The 14,609-nt window shown below is 39.8% G+C and overlaps 1 protein-coding gene across 4 annotated transcripts in view; it reads right to left on the reverse strand.

The window, feature by feature from the left end:
- dachd (dachshund d) overlaps positions 1-14,609 on the reverse strand; it is a 134,864-nt gene that overhangs the window by 52,128 nt on the left and 68,127 nt on the right. For all 4 annotated transcript variants that reach the window (XM_088315572.1, XM_088315571.1, XM_088315570.1 and 1 more), the window contains exon 2: positions 11,006-11,121. In XM_088315572.1, coding sequence (XP_088171698.1) covers positions 11,006-11,121 — 116 coding nt within the window. The remainder of the gene's footprint in view (positions 1-11,005; positions 11,122-14,609) is intronic.

Raw genomic sequence — 14,609 nt, forward strand, 5'->3', positions numbered from 1 at the left:
TGTTAACAGGTGTTGCAGGCTGAGACACTAAACCACATTTTGGGCGAAATCTGAACTTCTTGAATGGGTGAATTGGGCACAACAGTGAATGAGACGATCTGACTAGAAATGAAATAAAAACTCAAAATATCTACAATTTCACTTCTGTGGCCTAAATTTAGTAGCAATCTGACAATCTGAAGTGTATGGGAAGTTATTTTATTTTTTTTCAACTTGTATTTAAATATTTTGAAAGAAATGAGAGCTTTTGGAGTGGAGTTTTCATACACAATGTTTTTAGTAGAAAGCCTCAGAAACAACTGTGAACAAACTAAAGTGTAGGTTGCAGGATTCTGAGATTTCACTTTCTAGAATGAATCACACAGTGGAAAAGAACAATATTCGTCACAATGCGCTGCCTATGTAACAATAGTATTGTTAGAGGTGATGTTGCTTTGGGGATGGATTAGAGTGAGAGTACGGGCGAGAGGAAGTGACGTTTTCACAATGTTACGAGACTAGAGCAATGTACTGTACTGGATGGTTATGTAGTTATTAAAAAGTGAAGTAAGAAATGGTATGAGAGAACGTAACAGAGTGAAACAGCCTACACATTAAAATTCATTCTTAAAGTTTAGCGCTCTTCATTCATCGGGTATATTTGGTACAAATTTGGAGAAATCATCCTAGACAAGTTTGTTTTTGTATGATGCCTGGAAATTGTCAAAGCGTGCAAAAATGGCAACTTCAATTTATTTGCCACGTTCCATCAATATGCAATAATAAATAAATTAAAATCTGCAATTTTGATCTGTCTGTTTGGTATTCGTGATTGAAAATTGGAAGCAGAGAGATTAATTTGTTTTGGTTTAAAATTAAAATACTTGTCTGAGCTGAGATGTTTCATGCTTCCTGTCATGATAAATATGCCAGAATTATGTATTATTTAGGCACCCAATTTGAGACACACGCAGACATTTGCAAATGTTTTGATTATACACACAAGAAGGCCTGGAGAAAATTGAATATAATTACTGTTAAGAATTAGAGGATTTTGACAATTTTAAGTTCAACAATGGCTCTAAATGATTAGTTGATTATTAAAATAGTTTTTATTTAATTTGACAATTTATTAGTTGTTAATTTATTTTCCCATCTCTAGTTATACTGTTCAGAAATGTGTTGTGCTTGACTTTTGGTAGTTAACACAGCCAGATCTGAATATTTACTTTTTAATTGATTAATGAATGCTTCTAAAAAGTCAACCAGAAAATGCAAAGAAATCCCTTCAAAAGAAGCAATGAATGAGATATTTGTGATTGGCGGGCAAAGATATCAAAGGAGGCGCTGCCCGCCACTTTGTCTTTGGCTAAACGATTCGCTGCATAAATCTAAACTCTTTCTTCTGCTAATTGTTTCATTCCAACAGATCAATTGTCATATCTTCAGAACCCGCGGCCTGACGCGGCGGGCGTAATGAGGAAGACAGGGAAGTCTATTAAGCCGCAGGAAGTCTGAAACGTCAACATTCAACTCGGTTGCTAATCTGCATTCATTACCATGCAAACAAAACAATTCCGCCTCGTATATTCTCCCAAAGTCACCTTTAGATTCAGACGCTGGTATAGACACAGGTACGAATCATTGGCAGTGCAAAAGCAAACACACCAAAAAAAAAACAAAAGCCGTCAAAGAATTAATGGAGACTAGCGTAGCGGTGTCACACGGAGAGCACCAAACAGCAAATAACAGAGACAAGGTCTGACGGTAGCCCTTGGAGCAGCTGTCATATTAAATAATAATGAAGGATCTATTAATATGCAAAGGAAGCAGCAGCCGACTGGCTTAACGCTGTCATGCCTCCGCATATTGTCAGGATCTTCATCATTAATTAACATGCTAGCTGCCCCATACCTGCGCCAATGTCAGAACATTCTTACGACAAACACCCAAATGCCTGTGCCCTCCGCAACTAACGCGCATAATTGAATTAAAATCAGATTAGCTTTGCACCGCTGCACAAGAGACTGATTCGTCTTTTTAACAAAATTAAAGTTTTGGCTTTGTGAAAGAGCGCACCACGGGCACAAATTAAAACATTTTAAACATCAGGTTACGCGTGCATGCGGCAACAAAATAATGACACAAACTAGGGTGCGCCCTATGGTGGACTGCGCCCACTTGAACTGTGTTACATTCCATCAAGACAAATTCTGGATCATTTACAACAGGGGTGAGCAAACTTTTGATTGGCAGGCCACAATTATTTGACAATGGGGCCGGACCAGGAGCAGATGGATGGATAGTTTTGGTAACTGCACCTCATCGGAGGAAAAAAAAATACATTTCGCTTTAAATGAAAGTGAACAAGGCGGCACGGTGGCCGACTGGTTAGCATGGCCTCACAGTGAGAGACAGCATCGGGCGTGGGTTCAATCCCGGCTCCGGCCTTCCTGTGTGGAGTTTGCATGTTCTCCCCGCGCTTGCGTGGGTTTCCTCCGGGTACTCCGGTTTCCTCCCACATTCCAAAAACAAGCATGGCAGGCCGATTGAACACTCTAAATTGCCCGAGGTATGAGTGTGAGCGCGGATGGTTGTTCGTCTCTGTGTGCCCTGCGATTGGCTGGCAACCAGTTCAGGGTGTCCCCTGCCTACTGCCCGAAGGTAGCTGGGATAGGCTCCAGCACCTCCCGCAACCCTAGTGAGGAGAAGCGGTACAGAAGATGGATGGATGGATGAAAGTGAACAAAAGCATTCCAACAATGTATATGTCTTTGAAAAAACACAGTATTTGGAAAATAAAACATTAGCAAGGTTTATTCATTTAATTTTTTTCAAGTTCGACGGGCCATATTAAAACGTTTAACGGACCACACATTGCCCCCGGGCCGTAGTTTACCCACACCTGATTTACACTGTTTGCTAACCTGATGACAAGCTGCCAACTGAGAAGAGGAGGACCGTGGCGGTGCAGCAAGCAGTACAAAAAAAAACAACGCATAAATTCTAGGGTGGATCTATTTTAAAAGCCGCTTGAAGGGGTGGCGGATTAGGGCTAACTGCTCTTGTCGCTGCCGACATGCTAATTTCATGACAAAAAGGCATACATATTCCGACAATGGTACAACCGTACTGGCCAGATTAGCAAAATGTGACTATGAAATAAAAGATGATTGCACCGGTGATCAAAAACAAACAATTTTAAGATAGATTGCCTCTAACATTGCACAGAACGTCTGCCTGAACAGTAACCGAGTGTGACTACTGAACAGTGATTTCAATGATCTTTTGGAAACTCATGAATTTTTGTGAGCTTTTGGTGAGCCCACCTTGGCCACCTTGGGGCAGTATTAGGGCCACTGTGCACTGCAATGCTTCCAAAGATAATTAGAACCCAATTGTTACAAAAAAAATTTGAGTTTTCCACTAATCCTTGCACATTTGGCGATGTTTTGTGTAGACTCCCTGCAATGTCAATGATGCAACCGCAGGGGTCTTCAATCCTGTTCTTTGACGGCCGGTGTCCTGCCTGTTTTCCTTCACTCCCTGCTGGAACACACCTGATTCAAATGATCAGGATCGTTTTCTAGCTTCTGCAGACTTTCCTGATTAACTGATTATTTAAATCTGTTATGTTAGAGGACGGAGAGAAGGAAAACAGACAGGACACTGGCCCTCGAGGAACAGGTATGAGGACACCTGTTGCATTGAATTTTGAGGCTCTTTACACAATATGTTGTACTGTTTAAATTTTTTAAATTCATAATAAGATAGCGGCTCTTTTCGTGCTGTGCGCAAGATTCACGTGGAAGGCAAACTAAATGATGATGCTGTTGGCAATGACGATCACGCAGATGTGAGTGCGATGCGCCCGTTTTTTACTTCAAGCGGAGGCAATTTTCTATTACCAAATTGTTAGATGAGTCAAGGCCAGGCAACTCGGTGCGCTGGAACACCAAGAGAGGTGAAGTATCAGTGTCAAAAGCATAAATAAAATGAACATGAGACAGAAATTGATGACGCAAATTACTTTCATTTTAAACTGCAACTGCGCATACAAAGTGATGTACATGAAGTAAAAATTTGTCATACAATAACAAAGTATTCTCATTGTTATGTAACACCTTATATGCCTTATCAGATTCAAGGCTGAGTGTTTATTGTTTCACAGACCTTTACTCATGAACGACAGTTAAGAACAATTAATTGTTACTGTAAAACATGCAGCAAAGATAATAAAGGTTTTAATACAGGGCATCTACAGTTTTAAGGAAGCCACATAACTTTTTTTAAGGCAGCTTCCATCAAATTTAAGACCTCTCCTTCATTAAATTTGACCATAACGACTGAGTCAAATGGACTCCGGATTATATGACAGAATTGAAAGCCTCGTCACTTCAAATTTGTCAAGAACTTGGATAAGATTTACAAAGGCAAGTTTATTTTGAATGCTGCAGTAGTATTTTTGGGAGCTTCAATTTAGAACACTAAATGTAAGAATTTCGGGACTTTTTTCTTTTGGCACCTTTACAAAATTGAGATGTGTCAGGGATACCTGCAGCGCAATGTTCTTAAATACTTTGTTCTTTTATTTTTTTTCACACTGATTAACTACTTTTTACACTTGTAAAACTGTTAACAACTAAATTAAAAAATAATTTCTTTTACTTTAAGCCTGTACATTCAACGGTGAACAGAGTTTGACTGGTACCGATTATTTTAACTTCCAACGTTTTCAGGTTTTCACTGCCTTGTCATTTTATCAGCATCGTAGTGGAATTGCGGATAGGTTGCGTACTGTGGGTGGCATTCATTTCTCTAATGGTAAACTCAGTTCCTTTGGCATATAAATGAATTACACTGAAGCTTCTGCTCCTCTCGTCTTGGCCATAGTGTGAGTGCAGGTCCTCTCTCCACTTTAAAGGAGATGTCATTTCCGTGCGGTGTCAGTCCATGGCAAATAATCCCATTTGGAAGGTTGGGAATGTTGGGTTGAGGGTGGGGGTAAATCTGCCTGTAATGCATCAGGCACCTGAAAAACTCCCTCGGGCACGTGCATACACTTACACGTGTGCTTTCACACACAGACACGCTCACGCCCACACGCACGCGTATGTACATATGAGAGTATTTCCTTAAATGGGAAGCTAAGCATATTAAGATGTCCTCTTTTCTAAATGGAAGCGATGTCAAGGGCACACATACATATGTTCACAATGTGTTCCAACACACGCATTGCTGTTCTTGTTAGCGTGTGAAGAAAACCTGCACAACTGTGTAGGCGTTGATTTTAATCTGATGCGAATTGTGCATTTAGCGGCAGCAAAAAATACAACATTTGGAGATGAATGAGTTATAAACACCGAAGTGGATTGGGGCATGTTTAGGAGAAAGTAAAATAGATTGGGCACATTTGAGCTGTGGCACCATGGTGACGTTTCAAAAACACTTATAATAAATAATAAACTCAAATTAAAACTTTCTAACAACATTTGAGACATGAAGGTGCTATAGACGATGGATTAGATTTGCATCAAGCTGCAGCTTTTTGACACTAAACCACAAACTATGATGTTCAGAAAGGAGGCGAAAATTAATATTCAAGCCATTTATGGTGGTTTTTTCCATTACATATAGAAGAGTTTGTCTAGTAGTGGTCAACCTCAGGCTTCAAAATGTCTTCATGCATGATGTTATACACAACAACAACAAAACCTTTTGCAACCCTTAATTCAAAAGAAAGGGGAGTAGAAATAAGAACTTTCTAAACGTTAAGGTAGATAGTTTTGCCGATAAGTGGGATACGTGATGCTCATTTGCGACACCAACTGGTGTATTTATATTTATTATAATTATGCCACTACTTTTCACATCTATTAAAGCTTTTTTTAGTGACCACACCTCACCTGGTGAAACAGTTGACTAGTATTCCAAGCCAAAAAGCAAACGTTGCTTGGCATAGTCATAAACTTAGAGAGGCTAGATGAATGGCTGCGTGTATCGATTAGAGCAGCACTAACTAGCTAACTACATAACTAGCTAAAATTGCTCAGCATTGGCAGATTGATGCTGTCGTAGTTCATTCTGCTTGTATCTCTTAAAAATTTGTAGTCTCAGCAGTCGGTTAAGGGTCATTAGCCACAATGCCTTATTGGAAAATGACCAAACATTTTGCCAACTAGCTCGATAATGTTGCTGAACATGCTCCGACTAGAGCTGACCAACACTGCTCGTGTTGATTAAACCCCACTACATGCCTGTTAAAAATACAAACGATGAGGCTTTACTCTTTAATATTGCGTTAATCACGTCTTTGGTGATAACGTCACATGCCAGAAATACGCACGGGAGCACTAGCACAAGTGAAAAATGAAGCAAAATGATGTGACACAACTATTTGAGACACTTTCTCAGTGCCGCCATTTTTACCATCCATCAGCGCTCTCTGGACGTGACAATGACATCAATTTGCCGCTTGCTTAGATACTAACTTATGTGTGGTCAATTATATCCAATTAGGCGAATGTCAAAATTGGTAAGTTCCCATGACATTTAAAGCCTAATGCTATCATCAAAACAGTTCAATTATGAAAGCAGCAAGCGACGGGTAAGAAAAGATGCGTCAGAGCACAGTTAGCGAGGTCCGCGTGACGGTTATGAGAACAGCGAAAACCTCAATTACTTTATCAGTGGCCTCTGAATACCCCGACTAAATGTCAAGATCAGAGCGTCCCTCTGCGCTCGAAAGGGGATGGTATCAAAAGGCTTCTGTGTTGCTTCTCTGTTCCACTAAATAACACGACTCTTTTTCATCATTGTCCTCCTCCGCGTTCTTCTCGGCCTTTGAGTTTTGCTTTCTACAGATACCCGCCGACCTCGCCCTATTCGTTCAAAGCGATTGTGGTGAATGTGCTTCATATTAGGTTTCAAACACCTCACCGATAATGCTTTCTTGCCTCCAAGACGAAAGAAAAAAAAAACACTTTTGGTGTAATATTACAGCAAAAAAGAGATAACTGCAAGTCTGTTAAAGCAACAACGTGTTGTAATTTAATCTGAAGCCCTTTGTTAGAAAAGGAATCATATTTGGAAAGTTTAGTTTCCATCGTGAAAAAACAAATTCCTCTCAAATCATAAAAAAGCAGCCTTTTTTTAAACGTCACTGTGTAATGAACAGCATGCAACACCAAAAATTGCGTGTTAGTGTGTTATGTGAAAAAAAAAAAACACTGAACTTTAACTATACGGGTAAAACCACTCTTCAATCGCCTTTCATCACAAAATATTAGTAAACTATATTGTTCCCCCTATAATGAAAAATGGTTCTCTGAAATGTCTCTGAATCTCTAAAATGTTGCACCTTTTTTAACACAATGAAATAATAAATAAATAAAAAAATATGAAAAAAATAATATCCACCCAAAAACAAATGCCTTTTCCATGAAACTTGATGATAGTTTTCCGTTATTTGCATGGCAATGAACAATTTTGTTGCTGTTTTTAAATAAATAATTATTTTTGGAATAAAATTCCAGTACATCTTTGCTGTCTCATGAAAATTATTTCCAACATTTTGTGATTTTTTTTTTTTTACTATTTTGTTTTTATGTGTTCATATGTTTCTAGTATTATAACAAATAAATAAAAAGGAAAGTCTAAAAATATTTTGAAGATATGACAACGTGAGACAGTAGTTTGGCATTATTAATGTAGCAAATTAGCTAATCCCTGCAGTGTTCAAAGGAAACTACTTTTTCTCTCAAGCACTGACAGTACATTTTGTACATTTTACTCTAAAAAAATATATATTTGATCCCAGTAAACAGTCAAATTTAAGAATAAAATATTATGTGTAAAATTGTACGCTATGAAATTAATTGCGTACGCAAAACAAACTTTTCTGGATACATGTGGTTATCGCTGGTCAAATCTGTTCATCCTTGCATTCTCCCGGCAACAAACATTTATTCTTATGCACTACTGAGCCTGTAGTACTGCTATCTGTAAAGTGCCCTTTAAAATGAATGATTATATTGCACTTCAAATTTGGATTGAGTTAAAACATAGATTAGTTTTTTGAGCATTTTATTCCTGATAATTATTTGCGGAAAATATTGTCGCCAGCGGAGTTCTTCTGCGAGGAGCATGCGAGAGGCATTTGTGGTAGCATCAGCAGACAAGCTTTAGGAGTTTTTTTGAAAGCACACGGCTCCCGCAGGGCTCCCAATATACTCTAACTCCAGTCATTGTGATTTGCTTAGTCATCAAAATATGTCTATGTGATAAAGTGACCTGCCCTGTACCTGGTCACAAGAACGTTGAGCACCACTCTGATCTAAAATAAAAAAAAATAAAATAATAATAAATAAAAAGTTAAAAAGTTCTGCTTCAAAGTGTGAGTGAGGGGAAGCATTGAACAGGTTCTGACTGGCAAAACATCCACTACATAATGAATTTTCATACATGACCGATAAGTTCAAGGAAAACTCCATGCTCCTTGATTTATAGCCAGTATGAGAATAATGAATCATGTCTCTTTGGTGTTTGTGCCTGTTTAAGCGTTGTGGGTGTGTCATAAGTCTGGACGTGGATAAAAAGTGAGCAAGTCCTGACGTGTAAAAAAAAAAAAAAAAAAATGAAAAAAATGCATAAACAGGCAAATACAGCCCTTAGAGTATGCATTTCATTTACATTCTGATATCTAATATGATTTATTGTTACATACAGTTAACCAAAAAGTAAAAAAAAAACAAAAAAAAAACATACACATTGAATGCTTCAGAGGTCTTACAATTTGCAACATAACCATAAATTTTATGTAAAAAAAAAGAAGATGCACAAGATGCTATGCGACACCTCAGTGTACCACTAAAACGTTCCAACAGTATTGCTTGTGGATATTTTCATTCATCCCGGTTATTTCATTCTCGGGGCATTGAATTGATCGTAACTGGATCTGTTTGTCTTAAAAGATGTTTCACCGCTCATCTGAGCAGGCCTCATCAGTTCATGCAACAAAACAAACAGCAGTCCAGTTGCGATCGATTCCATCCCCTGAGAATTCCAACAGTAACTACGTACAGCACTGGTGTCAAACTCAAGGCCATGGGGCCATATCTGGCCCGCTACCTCATTTTATGTGGCCCGTGAAGGGCAAATCATGTGCTTCAACTTCCTGTTTCCAGCACATTTTCTTCACTTTTAATATTATTGAGATATGAGATATAGCCATTTATTTGTTACCAGTCCCCCCCTTTTAAAAGAAATTGTAAAATTGTTGAACAATTACGAACTGGCTTCTGATTTCAAAACTGGCTTTGCATCAATTTGTTGTGTGTATGCGATAACGCCAGGTGATCATACATTTATATGGGTTCACAGTCAAAATGGCCCACCGAGGGAAACCAGAAATACGATGTGGCCCGTCCACAAAAATGACTTTGACACCCCAGACGAACAGCATGTTTTGCTCTTTCTCCGGCCTTATAGCGGCCCTCTAAAGACTTGTTATAAGAGTTGAGGAAATGTTTTGTTGTTTTTATTTTTTTACTGTGGTTTATAGTTTAACTGAGAATTTATTTATCCAGGAACGGATTGAGTGTTTTGGCATTAAACTAAAAAGATTAGACAGACACTGGGAGATAACTGACAATGTCATAGAAAACTAGCAGTGTTGTTTTTTATGTGTGTTTTACATTGAGTACGTCAGTAAATATCATTTACACCAAGTGAATGTTGAAAACGATCTAACATTGTTAGATGTGTCAAGAAGGCGAGCACAACAATATGCAAATGGGAGCACTTAAAGCCACCAACATCAAAGTAGTCACAACGAAGCCCGCCACAAATAGAACAAAAGCGTTCACCGCAATAAGACTCGGCCTGAGGGGGCGTCAGGGCCTGAACGCTTGCTGTTGATTCTTGTGGCGATAAGCTTGCTTTAGCGACAACCAGCGCCTATGTACATATTGCAGTGGAGTGGATTTAATCGCGCTAATTAGAATGCACTCCAGGCAACAAATGCAACATCTACCGGAATAATCTGAGAGAAAAGATCTCCACTCCAATTTATTCAACCTTCCCTTTGTTGTTGTTTTTTTCCACAGGGGCTTACACAGACGATCTGTTTTTGGTGAACGAGTGAGCGGCGGGTGTCTGGTTGCGGGGGGCTTCATGTGTCACTTCGGACCCATTGCCATTTCGAGGATGAGCTGCAGGGAGCCCCCGAGCAGGGAATACAATGGTACCTCCAAGTTCCAACACCCTGAAGGACGTACAAATCTATAATTTGAACCACGTTTGGGAGAAAAAAAATGCCATAAAATAAAATAACTATATGTTTCAGTCATCAAATAGGTTTATTCCTACCTCTTTGTTGCCAATGCTGTTGCCTCGCTATTACGTTCTCTTATTACGCTTAGCCACCTATTGGTTAGCTCCCATATGCTCAACATGTGATCAAAAGGTAGAGAGTTTTATGCCTCATGCATGCCAACTTGTTCCTAAATTACTAAACTACTAAATTATTAAATAGAAAATAACAAAACTTAATTTTTTTTTCTTCTCACATTCTTTTCTCTTCACAACCTTTGTTGAGGCTGCTCGTTAAAAAAAAAAAAAAAAAAAAAAAAGAACTTAGTTCTTGTCTGGTACATTGCGGTAGCTTGCAAATGCAAAGGCATTTTTTTGGTCAAAGTTCATATCGTACAACCACTGTGAGTGTATTTGAATGCATCTGTTTGTGCTCTCTGGAGGATATAAACTGTTCTGTTAGCATGCTAACTGCGGCTGGCTAGCTGTTACATGTGTGTCACTTGTGATTAAAAAATGTGTTACATTAGTGGTCGATTTTATCTGATCAAAAAAACACACAAATGACTTCTTCTCATTGGTCTGTTCAGGTAAAGAGTGTTCAGGGAGGGTTTTACAATGTGACAATGTGAACTCGAGAACAAACTATTCCAAATATAATTCATGTAAATGGGATATTTTGCTTGTCCAAGACTAAGTAGGAATCCAAGCCTACCTGTGGGTGGGATCATGCCAGGGGACATGAGACCAGGGACCGTGTGGGGCATGATGTGAGGATTCTCGGGCGATGTCACACTCTGGGTCCTCTTCGGGGGCCGACCGGGTCTGGAGCTGAAAGGAAACACAAGAGGCAGACGGATGAGAGAGCGTGGGGGTGGCAGCGAGGGCGGGGGCGGCGGTGGAAATGGGGGGGGGGGGAGTGTGGTTGACAGCGACGGCTGGTGTTAACATTTGGAGCGTTCCACAACGAGCTAACACGCACTGTAAATAAATTCCCTTTCAAGGACAGTTGCTTTCTGCAGCTCAACATAATAGACTTCCATAACTAATTAGATTACACGCTGAATTCATTTCCTTTTATTGAAGATCAACCACTTTTTGATGCATAATTCATAGCCCGTACCTCGTTACCTGTTTCTGCGCATTAATATCCCCCCGCACTATTTGAATTGCCTCGTTTGCATATGCTAAAATCTTCAGCCCACGTCAGTCTGGAAATTACACATTAACTTGTTATAATTATTGCAGTCAGGCCACTATTGATTTATGAGACTTTTAAAATCCAAATATGTGTAGTTGCAGTAATGAATGATATTTTAAGCTTCTTCAGGAAATTAAAAGGCAATGGCTGCCTTAGGAAATGTTCCGCTTGCTTGATTTAATGCATGCCATCGCTGGAAGGCGGTGTGACAGAGTGATTCAGACCTGTTGGACCACTCCGATGGGGGGGAGTTTTATTACAGCAAGCGAGGGGCACGGATCCAGCCGTGATAAATGACCCAGTCACCTGACTGAGGGGGGGGGGGGGGGGGGTGCTTGGGCCTTGGAAGCAGATACCACACTGACTTTCCACACGTCTCACTCATTGGCGTGTTAATACAGCTCCAAGTTGCAATCAATACCTACTTTGCTGGCTTATACTTACAAAGAGAAGCCTACAGGGTGACAAAAACATATTATAAGGGGGGCAAAAAGTCCATAAAGGTATACTCTGGTGTCTCTGCTGAAGATGAATTATGGCCGACTTGACACTGGTGACATATTGGCGTCATAAATTATTGGGCATACAATAGTCTGGGAGTTATCAGGCTACTAAATCCTATCCAAAATGAGCTGGACTTCTTGTTTAAGATCTTTCAAAGATCAGGCAAAACCAGAACAACATGGCGTTCATTTCAGAAAGACAAATCAAGGCCAGAAATCAAATTGTCCAACGTTGTTGGCTGACACTGGCCGCCCCCGCCCCCCTGCACCCTCCATTCGAATGAATTATTTTTCTGTTAATAAGACTGCAACAGTCAAATGTGATGTATTGTGCTCCACTCGAAACCACAATTACATTCTCCACTGGGAGATAAATGTTTGTTCTTGTGCTAACGAGAAAATTAGTAGACACCAAGATAGGAAGAGTGGTCCAACAAATTATTTGACGTCAGTCTTAGCTCAGACTTGTGTTTTGTGGTATGGAAAGGGCCACTGGGGGAGGTGTGCATGTTTTCAGCTATCAATTGCATGCGACACTGTTTGCCCATTGACCTGTGTGGTTTTTTTTTTCACTATAACCAAAACAGTTAGGGTGCTTCACACTTTGGTGCAATTTAATAAAACTTACTAATGTTTTATCAGTTTGTTTTCTGATTGGGTGTGAACTAGATGCACTTGAACTTGGGTGTGCACTAAAGCAAGGACTCCCAGTTGATTTAGTTGCTGAACTGGACGATTCTACGATAAGCCATGGTTTCAGATTACAAATTTTCGTAACTGCTAAATTGCGTATTTCTGAGTGCATTCTAACAGAAAAGGAACGTACGGACCAACGAACAACAGGAGGATGCATGATCCATGTGTTATAGTGCTACTAACATAAATGACAGCGGTGCACTCTTTTTTTTATCACCTACAAAGAAAACTAGTGCAGGAAAGTGGAAATAACTGGAAGTGGTTGTCTCAAATTGGTTACAACCAGTATCTGCCCCAAATTACATTGACTTATTTGGTTTGACCTTTAACTCCAAGTTTGCCATTGTCAGTCGTGACCAAGTACTGGGTTGGTGGGTACGCGCCAATATCGATACCAGAATTGCTATGCCATTATCCTGCATCTCTGTTCAGCATTTTCGCATTGAACTAATTTACAGTTTTTTATATGTTGTGCAGATAAAAACTGATGTGTTAGAGAAAATACAAGGACAGATTCTGAATCAGTGTAAACAATAAAACTATCTAGAAATGTCAAATTGCATCTTGGATTAAAACATAGTGTAGAATTCGTTGACTAGTGTATTGCTTGCTTGCCGCCGCCATTCATTTTTACACAAGCAGTTTTGTTTTGTAATGTGGTATTTATTCTGTTGGTGTGTATGTTCTAAGTGCAGTGACCCTTGAATAGCAAAAATATGCCTTTAACTGATGCCCAGTGGAATGCATTGGAAACCCAAAGATAAAATATTCAAATAAATAAATACAATGGGCGTTTTCCTACAAAAACATGGATGAGTGGGGGGAAAAAAACACCCCACACAAATATTTAATATTGAAAAAAAAATCCACAAGTACAGATCTACGGGTGCCGAATCTAGTCCTCTGCATGTCGCAAGCTGTTACTTTGAGGGAGTCACTTACCATGTTCAGTAAAAGTTCATGTTTTTTTGTTTTTTTTATCAGTATCTGATTAAAATGAAACAAACCCCTTTCAGCACATTTGCAGAACATAAAGTCATTATGAAGTAAAACTGTAACCCGTGTTGTGCACAAAAAAACTCCCAGACACGATTGGTCTTTTCCATCAAATCTGTTTAAGAGACGTGGCGCTATTATTTTCTTATTAAACACTTGTGGCTGAATCCACCGCCCTCATCAGCCATTGCGGTCGTTTGCCTTACAGCCCATCTCATTGCATTTCCCACAGGCAGCATCGGCAGCAAACGGCCTTAATAGTGGAGTTTATTCAGCCGTGTCTTGTGAGGTTTACTTACCTCGCTGCTTGCTAATAGAGTGCGCTTGCTCGCTCTGTCTGTCTGAATGTGCTGACTCTCGCGGCGTGGCTCGAGAGGACTAAAAGCCGACCCTCGTCGAACCCTTTGAACGGGGCGGGAAAAAATATATACAAGCGAGCGAAGTGGCGAGGGAGCGAAAGTGAGAGGAGGGCCGCGAGCGAAGGGGTGGGGGGACAAGTGCCCGCTCAACCTGGGAATGTCTGGAAATGTAATTCCTATTTCTATATGCCTCTTTGATCGGAGGAGAGGGAGCGATCGCGGACAGTTTTGCTGTCATCACTTTCACTCGTACTCTGGCTGAATTATTTATGAAAGACCTCAATTGAGGCTACGTGACGGCTAAAAGGCTTTTTGCCAACAATACAAAAAGCAAAAAAAGCTTCTCAAATGGACAAAAAAAAGTGATGTTAAAGGATGTGGACTCTAGTATGAAAAAAAAACAGTTAGGTAAAAGTGGTTTGTCAGCTTGTACTATATGCACACAAGCTGCTAGTGAAAGTAGCACGAATGTACTTTGTATCATAGTATACGCACATCTGCGACGGTCAAGCGAACAGACTCAGAGCGTCCGCAGAGGAACTCAACCTGGCCTCCAACAATAAA

Source organism: Idiotropiscis lumnitzeri, chromosome 14, assembly GCF_059441095.1.
Source record: "Idiotropiscis lumnitzeri isolate Australia: NSW breed Sydney's pygmy pipehorse chromosome 14, RoL_Ilum_1.0, whole genome shotgun sequence".
NCBI lineage: Eukaryota > Metazoa > Chordata > Actinopteri > Syngnathiformes > Syngnathidae > Idiotropiscis > Idiotropiscis lumnitzeri.